Here is a 26,511-nt window from a genome sequence, read left to right on the forward strand (position 1 = left end):
AAATTCAAAAGGAGATAAAGGTATGAGAGCCGAGAAGGCCAAGAAACTAAAGAAAAAGTCTTGCATGGGTTTGCCTTATGGGCATTGAAGTCATCCAAGATGAAGGTAGTACTTAATGAGCATGGAGAAGACACCTATGGACCATTCGCAACAGTCTTAAGTAGGAAGAACAGACACAATGTTAGTAGGCAACCACAGTGAGGAGCAGAAGCAAGTTATATATCAGTCAGCAGGAGCCTCAAAAGCCTTTATACAAAAGTGAAGGAATAACAGTGTGGAGGCTGCATAGAGGAAAGAGAAGCATCAAGACCCCACTTACTGATGAGAAGCTGAGTGGGATGTGCGATAATGTGGATAAGACCGCTGCTACATAAAGTGGGCGGAGCCTTCCCAGTCAAAGGTTATGTAACCATGAAATGCCCCTCAGTGAAAATTACACTCCATTTCTAAGTCCTAAGTATTATTACCATATCAATAATGTCGACATTCTTTACCAGCTTTTCAGCCCACCACCCCTTGACCTTGAATCACTCTCTGTTCATCTGTAAGACAGACTACAAGGTAAAACCGAAATTTAGATAGATCAGGTTTAAATTTTTTCTCCTAATTGAGATATTTTATGCAGATATTGAAATGTCTCAGACAATGACCAGAGTAATAATCTCAGTAGCAATTATCACTCAAGTGTATTTGGTAGAAGAGTTAGTGTTAAATATTTCAAAACTCTATTTAGAAAATCGCATCAACCTAACGCATTTTGTTGGACAACATAAAATATACATGGATATTATGGAAGAACAAAATCTAACACAAAAATGTGAGGCTGGCCTGCCAACTCTAGAATGAAGGCCACGGAGAGAAAGCCAACAACCAACTGGCATTTCAACAAAGAGGGAAATGACTTTATTAAGGGATTTTTCAATTTGTCCAAATGACAAATAGTTAATGTGTATATGGACCATACACATGGACAGAATTTATTTTTCTTATCCCGTATAGTCTTTCCACCAGAATCCCTAACGTTTATATTCAAACATTTGTAATATTTCTATATATAGTAAAGATTATTGTATATATGCTTGTCATATATTGGAAACATTATATAAACATATATTGGCATAAGTGGAATGTAATTTTGTATAATAAAGAGAAAGTATAGTACTAACCACTATGGACCATTTTTAGTCTTTTGTTTGAATCTAAAAGTATAAGTCAAAAATGGAAAAATAATATTTATGACTGTTGATATTTTTTGTTGTTGTTAATTTTTTTGCTTTTATTGCCATCACCTTGGTTTATAACATTGTATAAATTTCAGGTGTACATCATTATACTTCTATTTCTATATAAATTACATCATGTTCACCACCCAAATACTAATTACAAAGTAATGTTGTTAAAAGTATCTTTGAATAGTATTGAAAATAAATTTACAGAGAAAATAAATGAAGTTCATTAAAGTTTGTATTTGGAAAATGAAAACGGACAGAATGCACAAAAATAATCCCCCCACTTCCGGACCCCGCCTTCTTTGACCTGGGCGAAGCAGAGCCTCTCAGTCTCCAGAGACCCAAATGGTAAAGTCACCTCCTCCACTCCAGATGAGTGTGGGTCATCTTTGCATCTTTGGAGCATGTGAGGGGACATCCAGGGTCTGCAGGACTTCCTCTGGGAAAACACGAGGCTGCCTGCCCCGCCTGTTGCAGACCTAGCTTGCATCCTCAGGCAGGGCTATGCGAGTGTATTTACTCAGTTGCAAAATGCTACTTCATGCTGTCCTTGCTTACGAAGGAGAAAGCCAAGCAGAGATGACCCACCCCCCAGCGGAGATCCTTGGTCACCCTCCCTCTTTGTAGTCTGTTACCCAACCTGTAAGTGTCAAACTCATTTCCTTTCTTCTAGAGTTTTCATTTTCTCTTAATGTTTGGGTATAATTTATTTTTTCTCTCTCCCTTAATTAGACATCAATGCTTTTTTTTAAGGGACTATAAAAAATACTTTTCATATGACAGAAATAAGATAATTTTCCGAAAGAGCAACACGTTTTTCTCAGTGAAGAGTATGGTTTCCTGAAAAATATTTGTGAAATAGAAATTTAAAAGGAAGGCAGAAGTGATAGAAATTCATAATAAAAATCCTGATCCTGAAAAAGTACCCTTGCTGTGAGTGCATTTGATATATTGGTGAATAAAACTGTGTAGGATTTCTTCATCTTATAGGTTTCACATTCAAGGTTTCATTTTTAAGTGCTGAGGTCAGTCTTGTTCAAACATTAAAAATTACCACCAAATGCGACTTGGTAGCAACATTTAAAACAGGCAAGTTTCTTACAGAATCTCAGACCCGTTTATGTTTTATCCAAATATTTGGTGTATTGCTTTTTAAAGAAATCACATCGGTTCCACTCATAAATCTTAGTTACTTTTGGATTTCAATTCTTGACTGTATGGATGTTTTCCTTCCTTCATGCAGTCAATTTCCACCAGAATCACAGGGATTCAGGAGAAACTGGAGGGCTGTGGAGTAGCAGAGAAGGTACAGCCCTTGGTCTTGAGCCAACATGGTATACTTTCTGTCACTAACCAACTGCAATCTTGGGTAGATAACATCCTCTCTGAGCCCAAAGAGGTTGTGAAATAAAAACATTAAATCTTCTCCACGTGGTTATTATGAGAATTAAATTGGGTAGCCACGGCCCTGACTCATAAAAGATACCCCATAAAAGTTAATTCCCTACTGCCATTTCCTATTCTAGATATGCAATCTAAAGGAATTCTTCTGGATCCTAAAGTGCTAGCAAATGAAATAATAGCTGTTTTTAGTGCCATACATTTACCTACAGATCCTTCTTTGGCTGATGATGGAGTCTAGCTCTGTCATCAAAGTATACAATATTCACACACTGATCAAATTTCAAAGATTTGGGGAATTTGTGAAATTGAGAATTGCATCCACTATCTCTTAGTTCCACCTCCCTCAAGAGATATGGTGTTCAATGAAGAAGTTTTAAGTGGTCTTTCAAGTGCCTATCTCGCCCAGTAGTCACATCCTTGAGGCAGGCACAAGTGACAAAGTGATGCTGATGTGAATGGATCAGCCTTTCAAGACGTTTGATGATTTCATAGTCGGGAAGAGTGAGGTTGGTCATGTTCAAGCCCAGCATCTGGGAAACCACCTCTCTGAAGTCCACCAGCTGCAATGTCAAACAGAAACACAGTAATGGAGAGAGCAAAATGTGTTAACTACTGCTAGGCCAAATGCAACCCAAAAAATTGAAAAACCCAGGTTTGCATGAGATAGGCAAATTACTTAGTCTCTTTAGCCTTAATTTTCTCATTTGTAAGATAAGAAGGCTAGCCTTGTAGAGTCCTTTCAGGCACCAGCCTTCAACGATTTCATAACCACTTTTCTGATAAGCCATTTAATGTGGTGTTGGCTACCAAGTCAAGAATCCCAGTTCAGCAACCACGAACGAGACTCTGACCTCACTAAAATTCCATTTTCTCATTTCCAGTGTGGGAATAACCATACACCTACCTCCCGGGGCTGTTCGTAAATTTGGATCAAATGAAATGATGAGTGTGTGTGTGTTCTGCATGCTATGTAATGCTTTATAAATGTTGATGTGGGTGTGTCCATGGGTGATAAGTGCTTATGCACTGGACTTTTAACTGGGCAATGAACCTCTTAAGCTAAAGGAAGACTAAATGGAAAGAAAGCAGAGGACTTCAAAATGATGATCAAATCACATCACACAGATTGCCACCTCACAACCCATAGCATTGGACTCTCTGAGAGTACCATTTGTCCATCACAAGAGGAAAAAAGGGGGTGGGAGGCTGGAGACAATGGTTGAAATGTGCCTCATACCCCTTCCAATTCTCGTAGACTGGTTGCTTGATTCTAAGCTAAGGCAGAAGCAGATAAATTAGGGAATCTGGGCAACCCCTCACTAGAAGTACCTTCCATTTTAGAAAAGGTGTCATCCAACATGAAGACAGATGTTACATCCAGGGGAACCGCCTTCCAAGTATTCCCACCATGTGTTCATTCCCTTCCCAACCTCCTTCCTATGCTGAGTCCAATTTGGGAAACATAACACTCTCTCCAGCCTAGTCTCCCTGATGAAAAAGTTTCCTCAAACTCTTCTACCCTTTCGCATATGGCCCAAGCTCTGTTTCCCTCTGAGAACGCTCTTATAGTTTGGCCTTCCTCAACTCCGCCTGACATATGAGCCAAAGCAGAGGCAGCCAAAGAGAAAAAATAACCTAGGATCAGAGTCCACTCTATGGCCTTTTGAGCTCCAGAAAGAGAGCAAGATGAAAGCCAAAAACCTGGAGGTCAGGCTGCCCGGCACATGCTTCTTTATGCCTGACCTCCTGATGGGCTCACCAGATAAAACTCTCTTCCTTGCAACCGGCGAGCAATGAGTACTGTTTTATAGTTTACATCTGGGCTTGGTTGGCCATCAGGTCTGGGTGCCACTGTTGGAGATTTGGGACTGTTTTCTGCAACTGATCTCTGCTGGAGATAAGGTTTCCTTCCTGAGGATGAAGTCCTGGTTAACGTTAGAAGATCTGGGCTGATGCCATCTTCAGAGGCAACCATTGGACATAATAAAAACCTCTCCAGAACCAGACCTTGGTTTTTCACAGGTTTTCCACTGCTTTGATAAGAAAGTCTTCTTCTTTCCTACAATTCCGGCCATGAAATTGAGAATTATTTTTCTTAGGGGAGTAAAATCATGATGGTTCTTTTAATGCCAAAAAGATACTAGACGGCAGGCAGCTATCTTGAAATGATATAGAAAGCTTTGTAAATTGTTTCTTAAGAAATGTATGAATAATTATCAAGCTTTTGCATTGTCCTAACTTTCCTAAATAAGAAATTTCACCACCAGATTTCTACCCACCTGCTTTTCTCTCTTTTCTGCTTCTGCCAGGGATTTTTTTAGTGTCTTCATTTCGCTGGTTACCACTTCTATCATGTTCCTGGCCCTTTCTTTATCCTCCTTAGCCTCATGCTCTGTGGTATCCAGTTCTGACTTGACAGACATCAGCTTTTTCTCAGCTTTCTCCTTCATCTTTTCCAGTTTGTCTCTGGATTTACTTAGGTCTTCAATGGCTTTGGTCTGTTCCAAAGCTTTAATCTAAGAAGTCAAGAGAATGTTGGTAATTTCTCTCATATTTATTTAGGAAAATTGTATAAACGAGACAAATCAGAAGTCAATGGAATTCACTTAACTTTTTTTATGAATAGACAATAGAATCCATCCCAGTTATACAGACTTTGCTAAGTATATATGCTGGATGATCAAGTCTTAAGACAGTTACTGTTTATAAACAACATAAAAATATATGAGATATAGGTATCATGATTCCAGGGTTAAGTATTAAAATAAAGTCTGCTGGTACTTACACACAGACTCTAACAAGCTCCATAGGTAAAAGCAATTTGTGATTTTTGCTCCTACCAATGGGTCATCCTTGGTATAGAAAGATTAGGAAGAGCAAAATATCTCCTCTTCTACTGGTTTTGCATAAGGAAGCCCCATCTAAAATCTCCTTGGCAAGTCTTCATCACTGCTGAGAGGAAAATTAGCAATTTTTCAGCAGAAATTTCTTCTGACTTTACCAATGAGTATAGGAGGTGAGAGATGGCCACAGCATTCCACTGCAAACAAGAGGGGAAGGGTAGCACCTCTTTCTAAGAAGCTGTCCCAGCATCTTAAAGCCAAAACACAGCAGCCTGGATTATCAGGCATATTTTCTTTATTAGTTTAGTATTTAAAATTATACCAGATCTGCTTACAAAAGGAATTTGAGTAACGAGGAATGAAATTCAGATATAAATTACAACATGGATGAACCCTGAAGACATCATAAGTGAAATAAACCAGACACAAAAGGACAAATATTACATAATCCACTTATATAAAATACCTGGACTAGATTAATTCATAGAGATACAATGTAGAATAGAAGTTGCCAGGAGCTGGGGGAATAGGAAGTTATTATTTAATGGGCACAAAGTTTCAGTTTAGGATGATGAAAAGTTCTGGAAATGGATAGTGGTGATGGTTGCACAACATTGCAAATGTGCTTAATGCCACCGAATTGTATACTTAAAAATGGTTAAAATGGTAAATTTTATGTTATGTATATTTTACCACAATTTAAAAAAAAGAACTTGAGATAGTTTTGCATAATTAGACACAAAATTTGTTAAACTGACCATTAAAAATAAATATGAATGAGCTACCACTTAACAACCACAGGACAGCTATAAGCAAAAAGACAGATGACAACAACAAGTGTTGGTGAGGATGTGGAGCAATTGGAACTCTCATGTTCTGCTGCTGAGAGCGTAAAATGGTGCAGCTGCTGTGAAAAACAGTTTGCCAGTTTTCAAAATGTTTAACATAGAGTTAACATATGACCCAGCAATTCCACTCCTAGGTGTATATATCCAAGAGAATTGAAAACTTAAGTCCACATAAAACCTGCACACAGATGTTAATAGCAGCACTATTTGTAATTAGCAAAAAGTGAAAACAATTCAAATATCCATTCTCTGATGAGTAGATAAATAAAATGTGGTATATCCATACAATAGAACATTATTTGGCAAAAAGGAGCAAAGTACCAATACATGAGACAACGTGAATGAACCTTGAGAACATTATGATAAGGGAAAGAAGTCAGTCTCAAAAAATCACTCATTGTATGATTCCATTTATATGAGAGATCCAGAAAAGTCCAGGGGCTGGTGAGAGTGGGGAATGGGAGTAACTGCTAACAGGTATGGGGTTTCTTTTTCAGATGATTAAAATGTTCTGAAATTAGATAGTGGTGATTTTTACACAACTCTGCCAATGTACCAAAAACCACTGAATTATACGCTTTGAAAGGGTGAGTTTTACAGTATGTAAATTATATCTTGATAAAGCTGTTATTGGAAAGTGCATTTACAAGGAAGCCTTTAAAATGCATCAAAATAAATAACTTTGACATAAACAAAGAAGTACAAATGGAAGGAACAGACAAAGAACAAAGACCAGGAGAGCTCTGAATTTAGTTCTGAGATTCCCAACAGTTCCCACAAGGCCGACAGGCATATTCTCAAAGAAAAAGCATTATTTTGTGTTTCACTTTTGTTGAAAATCATTTAAAAGTTATGAATGAAAGCAATAAAAGATAGCAAAGAATGAGTTTGAGTAGAATTTGTTTGCTGTCTTCTCTCTTGTCCCATCCTTTCTTTCCTAAGGAGGAAGGATGTTTTCTTGCTGCGTCTACTCCCATCCTGTTGTTCCCAGGGCAGAATCTGGGTAAGGGAGAGAGTCTCAGAGTGGAAGAAAGCCTGAGAGACTAAATTGATCTCCATGATAAAGAGCCGAGAGACAAATGAGAAGAAAGAGCCTATGTTAACTAGGCTGCAGGAACTGCTTTCTGAAGAAACTTAGAATGAGGTGATATAAGCGTCACGCAGCAAGGAAATAAAAGAGAAAGAGAAGTGGAGAAAGATGCTTAAAAATATTGCCACTCCTGATGAATGAAATCCTCCTTTGTATTTCTCTTTTCTTTTTCTTTTCTTTTATTTTGAGTAACGATAATAAAGCTAACAATCATCGTTTAGTTTCTGGACTGCCGATTATTTATTGATGAAGGATTTTGAGATTGTTGTGACTTACCTAGATTACATTTGGAAGCTAATGTTAGAGATTAAAATCTTACCGAGTCTTAGGATTAGAAAGCATCTTCACTGTGACCGAGAATCAGAATTATGGCGCAAGGAGCATGAGTTGACCTGATCTAAACTCTGAAGGTTCTTCCAATACCGCTGGAAAGTCTGAGGAATGGTAGAAGCTATTCTAAGATTGGAATTATGACATGAGATGGAGGAAAAGTAAGTGCTTGGGATATGGATGTCCAGATGGAAAATCAGATTTATACCATCTTATGTGACTTCACTAAATTGAGGAAGTCTGAGTCAAATACTTGAGTCAAATACCTAAACTGGAAATTTGATTTTACATACAACACATACAACTTCTTAAGAAATTAAATTTCTTTCCAGGCAGAGAGGAGGTCAACGGCAGACATGCTTGGACAAGTTCACAACTTCTGAACTGGTTCCACGCAAGAGACAGGAAATCCCTTGGGAAACTCACAGCTGCTGCGAGACTTGCCATCAAGAAGACGTAAGACAACCACTGCAGCCTGAGAAATATGCAGGAAATAAAATACCCACAACAGCTGGGGAAGGGATTCTGGGTCAGCTTTTATGTCAATGAAATGGCACCAGTAGAGCAGCACTTGAGACAAAGAAAAGACACCCATGAAGTGTAGGTCTACAGGGGCTGACCATGGAGATCATTCCAAGTTATCAAAACCCCTACTTGAATATGAACTGTCTATTAGACACCAGTATGTTGGAGTATCGTCTCAATGTTGATTCCTGAGTGTGATGATTGTACTGTAGTCACACAGAAGAATCCTCCTGTTCTCAAGAGATACCTGGTAAGTATTTAGGGGTGAAGGGTCGTGATACCCACAACTTACTCTCAAATGGGCTCTTTCTCTCTTATTAGGCAAAATATAACAATCAGTAAAATGTCAACAATCTACAGGAAGAGTAAAAGAGTGTCTTGGGCCCGCCCCGTGGCTTAGCGGTTAAGTGCGTGTGCTCCACTGCTGGCGGCCTGGGTTCAGATCCCGGGTGCGCACCGACGCTCCACTTCTCCGGCCATGCTGAGGCCGCGTCCCACATACAGCAACTAGAAGGATGTGCAGCTATGATGTACAACTATCTACTGGGGCTTTGGGGGGGAAAATAAATAAATAAAATCTTAAAAGAGTGTCTGTATACTATTCTTGCAACTGTTCTATAGATCTGAAATTTTTCAAAATAAAAAGTTGGTAAAGGGAACTTTCCCAAGCATGATGCATCAAATCAGTAAAAAATTTTGAACATATATGTGTACTTATTTATAAATTACATAAACAACTGCTCTAAATATGTGGATTATCAAATATTTTACAAATTGGGGACATCAGATGGATGAAATCAATATCATTTTTGAAATAAAGTTATCTCCCTTTAATACAAAGAGATTCCCTTCACGTGCCAGCTATCCCACTACTGCAGAGAAAACCTGTGGCGAAGTGGGAAGTTGCTGGGATTGGAACGTTGAATTCAAAACCTTGAGTTAACAGAAGAGGAAATACATCCAGCCTTTCTGCTCAGATTGGAAAAACATGTACAGTGGGCCATCTACCAAAGGCGACGGAACACAGCTTGGAGAGCTAGAAGCACATAAATCAAGTCCTAATGAGAAGAATTTATAGCCAAGAATTTCCGAAAAATATGAGACTTTATCACAATCCTGAGGGCTGCCTGAATTCTTGTTGTCAGGGAGAAAGAGCAAGTCACAGAACTCCGAGCCAAGCCACCAGGTCAGAAGTGGGAGCCAGCAGTGGGGATGGAGGCCTCAGCCTCCTAAGTCAAACCCAACAAACAAAATTCCTAGGAGTGGGGCAGGGCTAAATTGGTTTCTTAATCCTCCTAAGGGAGCTTCTCAGATCCAGCCCCGAGTTCAGTGAGAGACTGTGTCCTTAATGTTCTTCCAGTGGGACAGAGCCGGTAATAAACAAGACTGAGGTGCCACCCACAGCCCAGCAAGGGTGGATAAGTTTCCGACTGTGCTTCACTTCCAGTCAACATCATATCTAGTGTCTGCCTCCTTGAAGGGAAGAATTTCAAAACCCGGGGAACAATTCTCTCTCATGTTATAAGGGCCAAAGGCATTGAAAGAGAAGGTGATTAAACTTAAAATTTGATTAAACCTAAAACTTAAAATTTGATCTTCCAGGGGATCTAAATTCTCCAGCTAGAAGACTTTCAAGAGGCTGCATTGGAAATGCTGTCCTGCAGGAGCCAGGCACTGCACACAGGCTCTCTAAAGGGAGTGGGACAGCAAAGTAGGAGAGTCTCCCAGTCGCCCAAAAAGATGCTGGGCCCCTCCTGAAGAGAACCACAAAGATTTAACTAGGAGGAAACCGTAGCAGAAATCAAAGGAAGATGTTCAACTTTGCAGTCTGAGCACACCTCTGCTCCCCTACCTCTCCACACCCCGGATGTTCTTTCTTGCAGGTTCTGCTTGGTGCGCACATTCAAAGTGGGGAGAGCTCAGAGCAATTCAAGATCAATGAATCTGCATAATCAGAGCTGAGTCTAAGATGGTAGGTTAGGAAAAAATATATAAAGAAAGGCTGCACTGGCTGGTCTGGAGAAAGTTCTGGAATGGGGAAGGACAATGGGGAGCTGCTGTCTGGTGTGGAAGATTATCAAGAGAGTTAGAAACCAGAAGAGATCCGTACTGGTGGCTGAAGAATGTTATCCCCTTGGTGTTTCCTTGAGAGACTACAATGAAGATAATAATGGCTCTCCTCTAGTTTTTGGCTGTCTGACTACTGAGTGTTGGCCACAGCTCCCTACTAATAATGGGCCACTTGGTACAGGCTAAAAGCTGATAGCTCTCCACCAAATATCCAGTCTTTCTTTCTTTCTTACTGCCCAGAATAAAGACTCATTTCTCAAGCTGATTTCCTCTAAGTGAGGTCCAGGGACTAAGTTCTGGCCAATGGAGACATAAGAAGTGTTATAATGTTCCCAAAAATGGTATACAAGGTGTTCTTCCTCCTTTTCCCCTGCCTGGTGACCAGAATAAGTCCAGAGCCCCAGCAGCTAGCTTGCATTAGGAGGTGGCATCGAAGATGAAAGCTATTGCTAGGATGGGGAGGCAGAAAGATAGAACAAGCCAGGATTGCTGATGCCCATGGAGCTACCCTGCTGAGCATGGAATGTCTACTTCCATGCTTCTTTTTAGTGAGAAAGGAATAAACGTCTCTCCTGTCTAAGCCACTGTTATTATGGGATGTTTCAACATATTCAGCTGAAAATATTCATAACTGATGATGGCTATGAAGCAAATGGTGTTATATGAGTTATGCAAAGCATGTTCTGGATCCTCTGGAGTTCTGCCACATGATTTCAGTGCCTGCATTTGCATTTGTGCATAAGGCTATGTTTGTGCCAATTAGTAGTACTATTTTAATTATCCTAGGTTAATGAGGAAAGAGCAAAGGTAGAGTTAATACATGAATAATGTGTTCACGCCAAGTAAAGGCCAAACTATGTCATGGTGTATGTACAAACGAAGTATATACAGTGATAAAATAAAGCACAGGGTAGAATAATTGCTCCTCCCTTAGACAACATAAACTACAGGCATGCCAAACCCCAAAGAGCCTGTACCATGAGCAATTGGTATCACATATTCTTATTAGCGGTGATTTTAGTAGAATAATATAATCTAGCATATTGAATTAATATCGCTAATTTTCTAAATTCTATTTTTATACATCATTTTTATTTCTAAATTGGTTTGGATTTTATAATAGTAAAAATGTAATAAGATTAAGAAATTTCTATACAGTGTTAAGTTTGTACATATGTAAGCAATATTATAACGAAATTATTTTGACTCTACATAGGGAGGGGAATCTATGAAAGAATATTTTGCTTTCAAAAAGGGATTTTTGTAATACTTATGTTTTGTCTGCCAAGTTAAAATTTAATAATTCATCTGGAAAGGTATACTTTTTCCTGATCTAGAACTCAGGGGAAAATTTACGGCATGGGTCTTAATGAGGGAGATTTGGATAAACCTAGGAGTCAAGGTCTTCGACAACAGTTTTGCAACAGGCAGAAATGCATACAAAAACTTGCACACCAATGTTGGTAACTGCCTTATTCATAATAGCCAAAAAGTGGAAATAATCCAAATGTCCATCAAATGCTCAATGGGTAAACAAAATGGGGTATATCCATACAATGGGATATTATTCAGCCATTAAAAGGAATTGTGATGGTAAATTTTACGTGCCAACTTGGCTGAGCCATAGTGCCCATATATTTGGTCAAACATTATGGGGATATTTCTGTGATGACGTTTTGGAGGTGAGATTAACATTTAAATTCGTGGACTTTCAGTAAAGCCAATTTCCCTCCCATAATGTGGGTAGGCTTCATCCAATCAGTTGAAGGCCTGAACAGAACAATACACTGACTTCCCCCAAGCAAGAGGAAATTCTGCCAGCAGACAGCCTTTGGACTTGAACTGCAACATGGGCTCTTCCTGAGTCTCCAGCCTGCCAGCCCATCATGCAGATTTTGGACTTGCCCACCTCTATAATCATGTGAGCCAATTCCTTAAAATAGATGCCTCATATAGTCTCTATATAATAGATGTCTCTCTCCCTCTCTCTCTCTCATATAGATGTATATATGTAGATATATACATGTAGATATATATATATATATATGTAGAGAGAGAGAGAGAGAATAAAGTACTGATACATGCTACAACATGGATGAACCTTGAAAACATTATACAAAGTGAAAGAAGCCAGAGGCAAAAGGCATATTGTATGATTCCATTTATACAAAATGTCCAGAATAGGCAAATCCATAGATATAGAAAGTAGATTAATGGCTGCCAGAGGTTGGGGACGGGGGAAATGGGGAGTGACTGCTGATGAGTATGGGATTTTTTTAGGGGGGTGGGAGGGGATGATGCAAATGTTCTAGAATTAGGGAGTGGTGACGGCTGCACAACTTTGTCAATATACTAAAAACCACTGAAATGTACACTTAAAAAGGTGAATTTATGGCATGTGAATTATATCTCAACTTTTTTTTTAAAAAAGACATAGAAATGTAGTCCAAATTATTATTTTGTGTTGACCTTCTATAAATGGTGAAATTAATTCTTTATTTAGTAAGCGTAGTGCGTTGAATAGTGTCCCCATCTCAAAAGATTTGTCCACCCAGAACCTCAGAATGTGACTTATTTAGAGTAGGGCCTTTGCAGGTATAATTAACGTAAGGATCTCATGATGAGATTATCCTGGATGAGGGTGGGCCCTAAATCCAACGATGGGTATTCTCACGGGTGACCGAAAAGGAGAGGCACGTAGAAGAGAAGGTCACACATCAAGATAGAGGCAGAGACTGGAATTATGCAGCTGCAAGCCAAGGATGGCCAGCAGCAGCCAGAAGCTAGGAGAAAGGCATGGAATGTTCTCCCTCAGATCCTCCAGAAGGAATTAAGACTTCTGGCCTCCAGAATTATGAGAGAAAAAGTTTCTGTTGGATTAAGCCATCCAGTTTATGGTAACTGGCTATGGCAGCTCTAGAAAACAAATACAGGAAGGCCATTTTTGCTAATGTCCAGTAATGTTGCTTTATAAATGCTAAGTTAGTACAGGGACAAGCATAGGCAATGTACAAAGATGGATAGTTGCTATCATTCATCTGTCTTGGACACCAATATCATATGTCTCAAAGGAAAAAAGAAAATGCTATTTTGTAGTTGAAATCTCCAATAAATTCATGAAGTTGGCATTTACTGTGTAAATTAGAGAGATCTCTAGTCTCCACTGGAAGGCAGACTTAGCATTCTATTTAAATGTTGAGGGGCCTGAGCAAATCCTGAGTCAGTCAAATCCAGTCTCTCCTATACCTTCCCTATATCTTATCTGGAAAAGTGCGTGGATCTCTTTATGCAAAATAACAAAGTAAGAACACAAGCCAGCTTTATTTACTTTCCCAACTCTCTTCCCCTTTTCATCCAAGTATTTCACCGTCTTTGTTTCCACTCCTCTTTCAGCCTTCAGCCTACCGAAATTTGGCTTATTCTCAGACCCTCGCCCACTACCACCACGACCTACTACTACACACGCTTGAGCCACAGATGTCCCAAAGCCAAGTGCAGTGAACAGTCCTTCAGTCTTGATGCTACTGCTGCACTTGATGCTGTTGATCAAGCCTCGTTCCGGAGACCCGCTGCTCTCCCCATATCGCTCTCTGTTTCTTTTTAGTTTCTTTCCCAATAATTTCACTCTCCTGCTTGAACTTCTCCAATGGCTCCCCAAGACCAAGAGGACAAATCCAACCATCTTAACATGACACACGAGGCCCTGGGTGATCTGGCTCCTGTCCACTCTCCAGCTTCTGCTCCCCCCACTCCCTCACTCCCAGAGATTTCCATGGTGTTAGCAGCTGCCAATCAGAGCTTTTATTCACCTGATCATTGCATTTAATTATCACTCGCTTCTCCAATCTATTTGTCTGTATTTCAGTTATTTTCATTCCACCTCCACAATTTTTGTCACATCCACATGTCATCTCTATTAATCATTTTTTAACCATCTTTTTAACATAAATGAATTTATTTATTTTAAAGGGAATTTTATATGATTTCAATAGAATTTGCCACAAATGGGAGATAACAATAAAACACACACTGTAAAATGAAAACAAAACAGTATTACTAGGTACTACTGCTTGTACTCAGCCCTGAGCTTAAGGTTTATTCTTTGCTTAAAAAGTAGACTAGCGGGGCCGGCCCCATGGCTTAGCGGTTAAGTGTGCACGCTCTGCTACTGGCGGCCCGGGTTCGGATCCCGGGCGTGCACCGACGCACCACTTCTCCAGCCATGCTGAGGCCACGTCCCACATACAGCAACTAGAAGGATGTGCAACTATGACATACAACTATCTAGTGGGGATTTGGGGAGAAAAAGGAGGAGGATTGGCAATAGATGTTAGCTCAGAGCCGGTCTTCCTCAGCAAAAAGAAGAGGATTAGCATGGATGTTAGCTCAGGGCTGATCTTTCTCACAAAAAAAAAAAAAAGTAGACTAGCAAGTGTTCTAGAGGTATAAAGACATAATAACCTCTAATTGAGATTCTTCTTCTTGCTAGTGAAAGAATTGATAGAAAAAGGGAATCCATTTTTCACTTTAGGATTGAACATTATATAATGCTCTGTCTTGTACCACCTAGAAACATTTTGTATACCCCAGAGGGATGTGCTCCACACTTGAAAATGTTGCTTGACACCACTGATGCTAGAATTGGAAATTCTTAAACCAGACACTATTGCTAGAACCACATGTTGCAAAATCACATCACCCAGAGAGCAAAACTTAATTATAAGAATCAGGCTTGCTTGTGAAAAGGTTAAGTGGAAAGACCACTTGTAAATAATTATAATAATCCAAGCAAAAAATGATGAAACCCAACGCAGAAGGTGTTGAGACCAAACGGGAACATATACTGTAGACACAGGACTCCATTTCCACTAACTGTTTTTCTATTTCTGCTATCAGCTGCAGAAAGTGGGGGCTACTCGCACCTTCACACCATTACTCGTTGACAACCATTCAGAGTTGTCTTGGCCCAGACATCCTACCACTACTCGTAATACGCTTAGCCTAGAAGATGCCCTGCCTAAGACCCAAACCCACAACTGGCACCCACACGGCCATTCACCAGGAGTCACCCCACTTCTAAAACTGTTCTTATTCACTCTCATCCAGCGGATGCTGGACAATATTCCTGGGTGTCACAGATTGGGCACTCCTTGCTCCATCGTGACCACCTCTGCTGTTAGACTTTGGTCTGCCATGCTCCATTTCTGCCGGCCAATCTTATTTAGGCTCCCGAGTTGTGGTAATTCTGAAGGCTCCACCAGCTCCACATTACACCTTCTACTCTTAGTAGTGATAAAATTAGTTATAATGGCAACTAATATTTATATTATGCCTTATAGTATATTTGTTCACTATATTATTATATTTTAGCTTTATAATATCTGGAAACATGCAGAGAGCTGGCTGGAAACTGCAAGTCAATGTAACAGAGTACTGACAGCCCATCATAGGGCCCAGCCAGCTTCATTCAGAGGCAGAATTTCAATTCCTTGGAGAAAAATTAACAAAAATAAGGCAGACCCCTACTATCAAGGGAACCAACAGTCTCTGAGATTATGAAGGTATGAATGAAGTAGAAAGAACAAAGTATGAACCCAAATAAGGAGAATGGGGCTCAGTCATGGAAGTAATGAAGATTAGACAACTGAGTTAGCAGTAAAATAAACAGCAAGGTTGAATAAATCCTGACGTTCTAAATTAAGCTTCTTAATTTCTTTTGATGACAGGAATAATTCCATCATATGAGAAAGGGTAAATTTGTTGGTCGGGACTAAATTCCCTCCACCCCAGCCATAGGGTGGAGGGAATTGGGGATAGGTAGCCAGGAACTCACGTTGCATTTTCCATCAATACCATGTCTTGTTTCTGAAACACACTGGTAGTCTTATTAGGAAATCTCATTCCGGTCCTTCTTCTGGGAAGCCAATATGCATTAGGCTTACTCAGTATAACTCCCACTCAGTTATCTTTAGGAATCACCCAGACTGCTCGAGATCATTCTCTTCCCCTCTGGCTTTGTGGAGTTCTGCACAGCTCAGTGTACAAAAATCCACAGTGCCATTTACTCTGCCTCTCTATCAGAGATTTCTTTGAAGAAGTTGGACTATTCCACTGACACAGTTTTACAATGTAATGTGTCCTTTTCTTTGTGACTGAATTTACTTCCCTGTTTTGAAATCCAAGCTCACTTTACTTATCATTCCTATTCTATGCACTGGTACCCATCAACTATGAGAGCCATTCTCATCTTTCCTCCAACAAGAGGAAGTCAACGAGCAGAAGAGAGTCTTCCTAGGCCCAGGGGCACTAGTGTAGCAATAATAGTAGGTGGGTTCTTCAGGCAGTGCTTCTGGAGTAATCCGAGGTGTCCCTGCAGTCAATTGATAGTTGGAATGCCACACTGGAAACACAGGAAGATGACCTCCCTTCCTTATCAAGCCCATTGAGCCCAAACAGAGGAATTTTAAGTGGTTTAAGAGGGGCTTTATCAAAGATTAAATGTTTGCTTCAGATATGTACCTAGTGGACTGGAGAAATACTTGTTCCATAGATCTGTGGTCTGCCAAGAGGAATGCACACTCACAAAAATTTAGAGATTGCTGCCATGGAAAACTAAGGTAGCCAACTTTCCAGTAGCACTCCCCTAAGACTTAAATGAACACCATCTTCTTCCTCTGTCACTTTTTTGTTATCTATGGAGTAGAGTTTTCCACATATCGATCTGGGTATTTTTCTAATTCCGAATCAAATCAATGCTTACAGTGTCTTCTTCTGCCTTGGAAATGGGATACCAGGTAGTTCAGACTAACTCTCCCACTGAATACAACTTAAGAGGAAAACAAGAAAAAAAAATCTTATTAAAAATTCAAAGAGCTGAGAAGATACCAAAAACTACTGCACCAACATCTGGGAGAGGTTAGGAATTCAAAAGAGTACAAAGTCTTTGGGGTCCTTTGTTCTGTGGGAGCACTTGCTAATCTGGAAGAGGTGGCTGAGGGGCTCAGGTGCATTTTGTCAGCCTGTCAGAGATGGAGTACAAGAGTCAGAGCCTGGTTCCTGCCTCTTGTGGAACCCTTGATAAGTCACTTCTATTTTGGGTTGGGAAAGGCTATATCTTAAGAGTAAGGAAAATGGGGGGAAAAAACTCTCCCTCTTCTGGTGTGTTACTTCACTTCATGTCAACAGAGTCTCAAAATATCTCAAGGCTTAAATTTGGATTAAGATGGTCCTGAGCTATGAGGCTAAAATGCCCCCTGGAATCTGGAAGAAGAAAATAAAAAATAAAAATCCTCTCTAGAGGAAGAGAACATTATCTTAAACCTCAAATTACTTCAACAAAGGTAATTACAAAATCTCCAAATACTTGGAAATTTAGAAATGTACTTCTAAATAATCTGTGTATCAAAGAAAAAAATCACAAAGAAAATTAGAAAATATTTTAAATTAAATGACAATCTACTACATATGAAAACTTTTGGGATGTAGCTAAAACAATACTTAGAGGAAAATTCATAGCCATAAACACATGGGTTAGAAAAGAAGGAAGACTAAAAATTCATGAACTGATAGACATCTCAGGAAGATAGAAAAGAAATAGAAAAATAAAGTAGAAAAAAAACAAATGATAAAGAGAAGAGAAAAATTTGATGAAATAGAAAACAAACCTATGTTTCATTTTCAAAGGTCTGTAGTACACCTTGGCTATGATGGCGAAGTTCCTTTTTATTTGCTCCATGACGTTCCCCTACTATTAGCTATCTTAATACTGGTTTCCATTTCTTTAACTTTTTCTTCCTGGCTTATTTGGAAGTATTTAGGGGTCCTTTATCTCTCTAACAAAACAGTGCTCCTATGGTCCCATAAGCAAGGAAACCAGGGGATGCATGCCTCCAGCGTGGAGATGAACAGGCCATACATCCTATGAGTCAGGAACAGCCAATGCAAGGTCCAGCATGTTAACTTTAAGATAAGCTGTGTTGTCTTTTGGAAATAAGAAACCAATTCCCACCACCATCTTCTCAAACTATTAGAGCAGATGGTATTTTGTAACTAACCGTATTTCCTCTGGCTTAAAATGTGTTTTCATTCCTGCACTGCTCAATCTTTTAGGGATTCTTCTCTCCTCTCCTTCCTGAGATGGTGTCTGGGTGGAGGAAAATCCTTGGGGTGTTAGGAGAGGTGACTCTGATCCTCATGCTGCCCCTGAATCTTTCCTGCATCTGATATCTGACTGGGGAAATTGTGAGAGTTCACTGATCAAGGTCAAGACCTGGTCATTGGTAATTCAAGGCTTGGCTTAACTGCCATTGGATCATAGCTTAGGTGATGCACCCCAGAGCCTCTGATGCCGAGTCACTTTCTCCCTCACTTGAGGAGACCACTCTACCTGCTCCCACAATGAGCTCTCCGGCATGCATCTTTAGCTATCTTCCACATTCCCCACAAGTGCAAATGGAACTTCAGGCTGCAGGGAATTGGGGTGCAATCTAGCTCCCTGCCTCAGCACCTCCCGCAGCTCCTTCCAGCCAAGGTGGGGCAGCTGCATGCTGACTTCAGGGATTCTACCCCCACCCCACCACACACACCCACCAACAGTCAGTCTCAAGGTGTGAGGCGGATGTCAAGGATACTTGCCTTGGTATTTTCTCCCCACCCATGGCACCCCATCAGATGCTTTCCCTTGCTTCCCCCTTCTTTGTGTTCAAATATGTCCCCTCCCCTGGGCCATGTCTGTTCTCCCCTCCTCTAGGGAAATAAGCCTCAATTTAGTGGCCTGGTCCTGATGGCAGAAGGACTTCAGGGGGAAAAGAGCCAACGACTCAGAAGGGAAAATACAGTGGGAAATATTTCCTAAAATATTGTCCCTGCTACACATATTCAAGGGCTGGCTTAACTTCCAGATTCTTTTTCCCTTCTGGTCTGTTTCCAGATCCAGAAACAGTCCAAAGATCTGTTTCAGATCCATCCTCTGCAGAGAGCCAGGACATTACCATCATCTGTATTCATGGTATGCATATCTGCAGGGGATGATACGTGCGTATGAAGTTACATATTATTGCCAATGACACACATACATGACATTTAAATATTTTGATTAAATTCTTTTAAGTCCTTTCTTTTTTACTGAGGTCATATTGGCTTATAACATTGTGTAAATCTCAGGTGTACATTATTATATTTCAGTTTCTGTATAGACAGCATCGTACTCACCACCAACAGTCTAGTTTTTATCCCTCACCATACATATGTGCCCATTTACCCCTCTGGCTCTCCCCCACCCCTTCCCCTCTGGTAACCACTAATCTGTTCCCCTTATCTATGTGTTTGTTTGTTTATCTTCCACACATGAGTGAAATCATGCAGTATTTGTCTTCCTCTGCTCGACTTATTTCACTTAGCATAATACCCTCAAGATCCATCCATGTTGTCACAAATGGCACAATTTTGTCTTTTTCATGGCTGAGTAGTATTCCATTGTACAAATCCAAGAAGCACATTGCCCCAATCTGCTGTCCACTTCACCACTTGGTATAGTGCACCCCACAGAGCACATAAACAGAATTACCTGCCTGACTCTTCTCAGTAAACACTTGTGTTCATTTTCTCATTTCTTCCCAAGCAAATTGCTATGTGAAATCTCTACATGATCCTTAATATCATAGTGACCCACAGTTTGAAGAAATGTTTTTATTTTCTGTACTTATCACCCTTTTTTGACTGACTTTTCACACGGCGACCATGACTGCCTTTCAAATATGGAAAGGACACTAAATTGATCTAATATGCCGATGTGTGTCATTCTTGCATTTCTCCCACAACTCTAGAAAATCGAAGGAAGTGCTCATATTTTTTTGTTCTGGTGTGTCCATTATAAGGCTGTCACTCTTTTGCATAAACTTTTATGGTAACTAGCAAAAAGCAGCAAGGAAATAAAGCTGAGGACTTGCCTTGAGCTCATTGGTGTCAGCCAGTTTGGCTTTGAGCTCAGTGTTTGATTCTCGACACAGGCTCAGATCCGTCTGCAGCCTCTCCACCTTCTTCTGTAGCTTCCTTACGGTAAGATTGGCCTCGTCCCTCTCCACGGCCAGGGCCGTCCGCACCTGCCTCTCTTCCTCCAGCTGGGCTATTTTCTGCCGGAGGAGGCTCATGTGCAATTCTTTGCTCTCCAGTCTTTCTTTCTGAGTCTTTAGCTGGTTTGATACAAACAGGGATTTTTTTAAAAAATAATAATTGAACAGTCAGTAAATATAAATGAGTTTCTCAGATAATGTTGATCTTTATCTAGACTAAAATAAGACTAATTTGGAAACCATCAAAAAAGGTTATTGGATTCCTTTTCCTGATTGCACTTTTTATTCCTATGTTTCCAAGAATTAATTTTGTAGCTGCAAAGCGTGCGACAAAAGAGCCACAGAAAATGCACAGAGAAGTAGGCTTTCAACATCTGATTCTCTCCAATAATTCGTGCATCATAATAAAAATGTAAAATTACTTTTAAAACTACTGAAATGGGCTTATCAAGAGCAGAACATAATAAGACAGAGAGACAAAATCCTCTCCAACACCTCATGGCAACTATGCTTGCACTGGTCTTTTCTGAAAAAAGATAGGGTGAAAATTAGCACCAAAAATCTAGACTGGCTAATTTCAATCCCTTAGAACCAGACTGAGTGGCACCAAGCATCAGAGTTGACACATTTTTAAAGTAAGCTATACCAAGGAGATTTTTAAGAAAGCTTTGTTTATATGTGTAAAATCTTAGAAATAGAAGCGACTTCAAGAAGGTTCTAGATCATTGGCGTCTTTATTATACACCTGGCCTATACCATCCACAAACCAAGCAGAAAACAAGGTCTTCAAACAGCACTTACCATTGACAATCAAACCTGATGAAGGAAATTATTGTGGTTTTTAGCAAAAGATTATAGACTCGAGGAGGGAAAAAAATCTTCCTGGGTTTCACATGTGACAATTATTGAGTGGAATATTAAGTACAGAAACCTCTTTCATCTGTTACAAACCTTGGGAATAGGAATCACATAGAATTACAGAATGTTAGCACTGAAGACCGTCACATTTTCCCTAATTATGTACTCTGCATTTGTAAAGTGTTCGGAGGTGTGAAGGACTTAGTGAAATTAGGGCTTAAGTATCTTGCTTAATGGTGACAGCAATGTCCATACCCAGATCCATTTTTAACAAGGCCCTTTTAATATGTCTCTAACTAAACTCCCTTCCTCGAGCTTCTTCATGTCAAATTCCACTCTACTGCAAATTTATACTGGTAAGTTCTGTACATTGGTAATTTTAATAATTACACAATAGCTAAGAAGGAATGGTGTTCAATATGGAGGAAAAAATCAATTATCTGAGGAGACCTTCAGAAAGAATTACAGCTCAATTTAATGACTCTGATGGTAACAGGGGTTGTCTGCTTTCTTTTATAAAATATTCCCAAAGATATTGTAAATGGAGAAGAGGTCAAATGTGAATAGAACATCTTCTATGATGTTCCAAGAGTTCAAAAGTGTTATTTACTGAAAAATAACAACCCCCCAAGGTAGATATCATCCCCATCTTAAATACGAGGAAACAGAGACAGAGAAGTATGCACTTTGACCAAGGTCACACAGCTTGGTGGAGCCAAATTGGGAACCCAGATGTGAATCATTACACAGCCTTCACACTATAATTCTACCATACAATTTTCTCCTAAGAACTATTATAAGAACACATCTGTTTTCCTCTTTCTTTCCCCAATACCAATAATTATATAACTAATAATTATATTTTTATCATTTTCATCCATTCATTCATTTATTTAGTCTAAACTGTTTCTAACTCTTCCTTTGAGCGAGCAAAAAGTAAGCTCTTCTCCTCTCTCTACTTTCTAATGCAATTGAGCTTATAAAGGCAGAGACTGCTGGATGTTCCCAGTTTTCCTCTTCTCCCGTAGTAACAGAAACAGTGAATTTTTCAGCTAGGCAAATGGCTACCCAGAGTAAAGACTGCAGTTTCAAGCCTCCCTTGCAGCTAGGTTTAGCCATCAGAACGTGTTTTGGGGGCCGGCCCAGAGGCACAGCAGTTAAGTGCACGCACTCAGCTTTGGTGGCCCGAGGGTTCGCAGGTTCGGATCCCGGGCACGCACCAACGCGCTGCTTGTCAAGCCATGCTGTGGGGGCGTCCCATATAAAATAGAAGAAGATGGGCACAGATGTTAGCCCAGGGCCGGTCTTCCTCGGCAAAAAAAAGGAGGATTGGCAGATGTTAGCACAGGGCTGATCTTCCTCGGAAAAAAAAAAAAAGAACATGTTTTGGCTGTGGGATAGAAACACAAGTTCACATAATAAATTCCGGGAGCTTTCTTTATAAGACAGCTCGCACATGCTCTTTTGCATCCCTCTTCTTCATCCCTTTCTTCTCCAATCTTCTGCCTGGAACACAAATATAATGGTTCTAGGCACCATTTTGGATCATGAGAATAAGGACCACCCTAGGGATGGGAGATTAATGACTGAAATGAGCCTTTTTCTCTAAAAACTTTACAGAGCAGAGCTGCCATGCTCACCTTAAGCTGCCTACCTCCAGAAATTTATGTGAGAAAAGAAAAAACAAAACATTTCAACTTGTTTAAGCCACTGTTACTTTGGGTCTTTATTCCCCAGAGTCAAACATAACCTTAGGTGATACACTTATCATCCCTTCAGACCTGAAATAGAGACTCAGACTCTAAATACGTATTTTTATAACACGTTTCCTAGCCACATTGGTAAATATGGTGGGGGTAAATTATTTTTCAATATTTAAATTTATCAGAAATTTCTTCTCTCAACACTGGCACGTTTTAATATCCCCTACCTTTCTCTGTAAATTGTGGGCGATGGTCTTGTTTTCAATGACTGCGTTGCTCTCGAGGCGGACCAGCTGCTCCGTACGAGCTAAAACTACATCCAGACGCATATCAAAGCCAAGTTCAGCAGTCATCTGGTCCAATTTCATTTTCTCTGAGAGCTGATCCAGAAATTTAAGATACTAAACCCAAGAACAGAAATGAAAAAGGGACAGAAGAGTAAAGTTAGCCGGTGATCTCACAGAATCCTCTTTCTCCCAGGCTTACTGGAAGCTCTCGTTGAACCCAGGACGCAGCCCGGCCCCTGACCTCGGTGATGAGTTCCTGAACCTCCCTGCCAGTTCCATGCCCTGTTCCCCCTCCAAATTCTCTTGCCTTTCCTGTTCAGTGACCTTGATGTTCAATCTAATATTATACTACACTCTTCTTAACTCTGTCATAGGACAAATTTGGCATGCTCCTGACAGTGTAGCATGTATATATCCTCTGCATCATTCTGTTTTGGCTGCTTGCTGTGGCCACCATGCCCCTTCCAGGCCAATCCAGCCCCAGGGGTCTGCTCATCCATGTACTTTCTGGGGCAATTTTTCCCACCTAAGTTGGCCCTGGCCTCAAAGGTGAAAAATGATGACTTAACCAGTTACCACCTTACTCTTCTCGCCGTCTACAGATCACTCCAAAATTAAAGCTCTCCACACAAACTTAGACCACGTTTTTGGTTTTTTAAGTTAAAATGCTTTAGAAAATGTCTTTAAGAGTTCCTAATGTATCAAAGTTAAAGGAACAACATTGTAAAATAGAATCATATCAAGGAAGTCAAGGTTCATATTTTAACAGGTTCAAGTTACAAAACTGTTCTAGAATCTTCCTCCACTTGATTTCCGTGGCTTACCTGCCATGCCCAGACATAGAATAACGCTCACTAAGTGCTTTCTGGACAAGTAAATCAATCAACAAGCTTTCTATGTCATAATTTCATGATTTGTCTTCTGTCTTTGAAATTTTCCTCTCATTGCAATAACTCCTCACCCATTTGGCATTTTCAGGCACTTATATGTTTAAATAAGTATAATTTCCTGATGACTGAAGCACGCCAGCCTGAAGCCCGGAACTATCTATATTTTAGTCATCAAGATGAAATTATTTGTAAGTGTATATTTTCCAATTTTGTTAAATAGCATATATAAAATTGAATCTCTTCTTTATAATTCACAGTCATTACAAATATCCCTTATTTTATTGTGCTACAAGACCATAAGTTCCTTTGTCTCTGCATCATCAGTTTGTCACCTCTTAATGCTGTATCTGCTCTCCCCTTGGAATTTTTCATTTCTAACCTGTGTGAATAAACGTGAAATAATTGCTATTGTTTGTATTTTAAATAAAATAGAGTCGGTACCTTTCACATAAAGGTACAAAAACCTCTTTTTCTATTTCTACACGTGGCCCGTCTACTGCTAAGTAGATGCAAAGATCTACAACAGGCAAAAAGGATTAAGACAGGACCAAGTCAAGACCCCACAGAGGAAGTGGCTATTTCAAGGATCTTGGTGACGCCTCAGAAAGTCTAGGTTGCTGGAAGGATTACTGTATATTTTGTTCATTTGAATCACAGTTTAGCATGAACACGTTCCTTTTTTTTTTTTTTTTTTTTTTTTGGAAGGGGCACCTGGATAGCATGAAAAGATTCCATACTATTTTGTGTAAACCTCAATTACCTCTATTTAAATTTAAACTCTGTACAACTTTGCTTTTCAATTTTACACACCTATGATCCTTATTAGGACATGCCTTTCATAGGCAGTTATATATAAAAAATTCACCATGGACAGAATCAGTTTACAAATTTGCTTTCATAACTGAGAGCTATTATGGCATAATCTCAATTAAAATTAATTAAGATCAGCACTCTCCGCTTCAGCAGCCTGGGTTAGCAGGTTCAGATCCCAGACGCAGACCTACACCACTCATCAGCCATGTTGTGGCAATGACCCACATACAAAACAGAGGAAGACTGGCCCAGATGTTAGCTCAGGGTGAATCTTCCTCAGCAAAAAAAAAAAAAAAAAATCAGTACAATAAGGGTGATAAGTGTGGTGACAGAAGCAGGCACATGTTGCATGAAGGAGAACTAAGGTTCTTAGGGAAGACTTCCAGAGGAAGTGATTTTGGAGCTGAGTCTTCAAGGTACAGTTATTACGAGGTGAAGAAGGTAAGGAGAACATTTTCTCAGAGAGTATAGCAATGTGTGATATGTGATGTCAAGGGGGCCCTCTTTTCTTTGGCCAGGCAACTGGCCAATTTTTTACAAATTTGAATATGGATGTCTTTGGACTCAGCCATCACTCCCCACACACCTGACCGGGGCCCTGCTGGTCCCAGGAGGCTTCTGAGTTTGCCAGCATTGGCTGGAGAGATTGCAGGTGAGGGGGAGCCTGGTGGGGGAACTGGCCAGGTCATGGAATACTCAGCCATGGAAAGAAGGAATCTGTAGCTGATCCTGAGGGCCATAGAGAGCCCCTGACCAGTCTTCAGATGGAGAAAGATAAGATTAGACATGCATTTTATTAAGACCTCCCTGGTGGCAGTGGGACGATCAGTTAGAAGGTTGTTTCAGTAGTCCATGCAAATTATCATAATGCTCTGAACCAAAGCACGGCTGCTAAATACAGAGATGGGGATGGTATTTGAGGTATATTAAGGAGATGGAATTTACAGTGCTTAGGAATTGTTTTAAAAGAGGGAACATGGAGGGCAATTCTTGGGCTTTTGGCTTGAACAACTGGAGGCAAATTATCTCGTTATCACTGAGGCAGGAGGGGGCAAATTTGAGGAGAGGTGATCATTTCCATTTTGAATATGTCTAGTGCAAGGCGTTCGTGGAACATCTGGGTGGAATGATGTTCAGCAGACAGTCGTAGTTCTTCCAATTTAACATGTTACACTCAGGTGCGATATTTCCTTTCAAACTCAAAATTTCAACCAACATACCTTTTCCAGCTATCTGATAGAAAAATTCCCTTCACTCTCCCAAATTTCTCAATTCTATCCCTTATCTTCATTCACAAAATCACTACTTGGTTCAGACCCTTATTATCTTCTGATCTGCACTATTCTAAGAATCCCCCCACTGGATTCTCCTGACCTTTGGTCTCTAGACCCTCAGAGCCAGTCTGCCTTCAGAGAAACCTTTCTTTTACTCGAAAACCTTCTACGGCTTCCCATTACCTATAGAATAAAGCCCCGAGTAATTAGCCTGCCCTATCTCAATTTTTCCTACCTGCCTCCAGAGCCACCTCATGCCTCTGGCCTCACCAGGCAC

At 40.1% G+C, this 26,511-nt stretch overlaps 1 protein-coding gene across 1 annotated transcript in view; it reads right to left on the bottom strand.

Annotated features, from left to right (window-relative positions):
* Positions 1 to 2,838: 2,838 nt before the first annotated feature.
* The window catches only part of CCDC170 (coiled-coil domain containing 170), a 92,729-nt gene continuing 69,056 nt past the window's right edge, over positions 2,839 to 26,511 (bottom strand). Inside the window, 4 exon segments of the mRNA XM_058534287.1 lie at positions 2,839 to 3,193; positions 4,913 to 5,149; positions 20,287 to 20,529; positions 23,198 to 23,371. Coding sequence (XP_058390270.1) covers positions 2,993 to 3,193; positions 4,913 to 5,149; positions 20,287 to 20,529; positions 23,198 to 23,371 — 855 coding nt within the window. The 3' untranslated portion in view covers positions 2,839 to 2,992.

Source organism: Diceros bicornis, chromosome 39 (assembly GCF_020826845.1).
Source record: "Diceros bicornis minor isolate mBicDic1 chromosome 39, mDicBic1.mat.cur, whole genome shotgun sequence".
Taxonomy (NCBI): domain Eukaryota; kingdom Metazoa; phylum Chordata; class Mammalia; order Perissodactyla; family Rhinocerotidae; genus Diceros; species Diceros bicornis.